The sequence below is a fragment of the Frankliniella occidentalis genome, unplaced genomic scaffold, assembly GCF_000697945.3.
Source record: "Frankliniella occidentalis isolate FOCC.00 unplaced genomic scaffold, Focc_3.1 Scaffold12, whole genome shotgun sequence".
In the NCBI taxonomy this organism is placed as follows: domain Eukaryota; kingdom Metazoa; phylum Arthropoda; class Insecta; order Thysanoptera; family Thripidae; genus Frankliniella; species Frankliniella occidentalis.
Genome location: NW_026267142.1, coordinates 799623 through 800172, shown reverse-complemented (window position 1 = coordinate 800172; position 550 = coordinate 799623). Strand labels below are relative to the sequence as shown.

The window sequence follows — 550 nt, the reverse complement described above, 5'->3', positions numbered from 1 at the left end:
TTGGACTTGGACTATGAATAACGTCGAATGACTTAAATTAAAGTAAAGTCGAGTCTCTCTACTTACATGGTCTGCACTTGTAGGCGACCTCCACCCACTTGCGCACGCCGGGGCAGGGGTCGTTGCCGAAGGTCCGCGGCGACGTCTGGAACTGGCACAGCCGCTTCTTCTGGCAGGCCTCCACCACGGTCTGCAACAGCGAGTACTGCGGGGGCGTCAGTACCGTCAAAGGGCCGGGAAAGAGCTTCTCCTGCAGCATCCCTCGCTTCTAAATCGAGTAACGGGGGCGGGAAGAAATGGGAGAAATAATAGAGAGGAAGTATGTGCGAGGGTGTGAGTGTGTGTGTGTGTTAGGGTGTGAGAGGGTGTGAGGGGGTGTGAGAGGGGGAGCGTTAGTGTTGGTGTCCGGAGGGTCCGGAAGGGCGCGCCCGGGACGCCTGCGGGCGCTGCAGGTCAGGTCCCGGGTGACGGGGCCCTAGGGTCCTCCGTGGCGAGCGCTCACGCTGGCGCTGGCGCTGCATGGCCAAAAATGTAATATGGAACATTTATG

At 59.1% G+C, this 550-nt stretch overlaps 1 protein-coding gene across 1 annotated transcript in view; it reads right to left on the bottom strand.

Moving 5' to 3' along the window:
- Positions 1-58: 58 nt before the first annotated feature.
- Positions 59-550, bottom strand: part of LOC113215751 (protein eva-1 homolog C-like) — a 266011-nt gene continuing 265519 nt past the window's right edge. The window contains exon 5 of the mRNA XM_052263502.1: positions 59-205. Within this exon, the coding sequence (XP_052119462.1) occupies positions 59-205 (147 nt within the window). The remainder of the gene's footprint in view (positions 206-550) is intronic.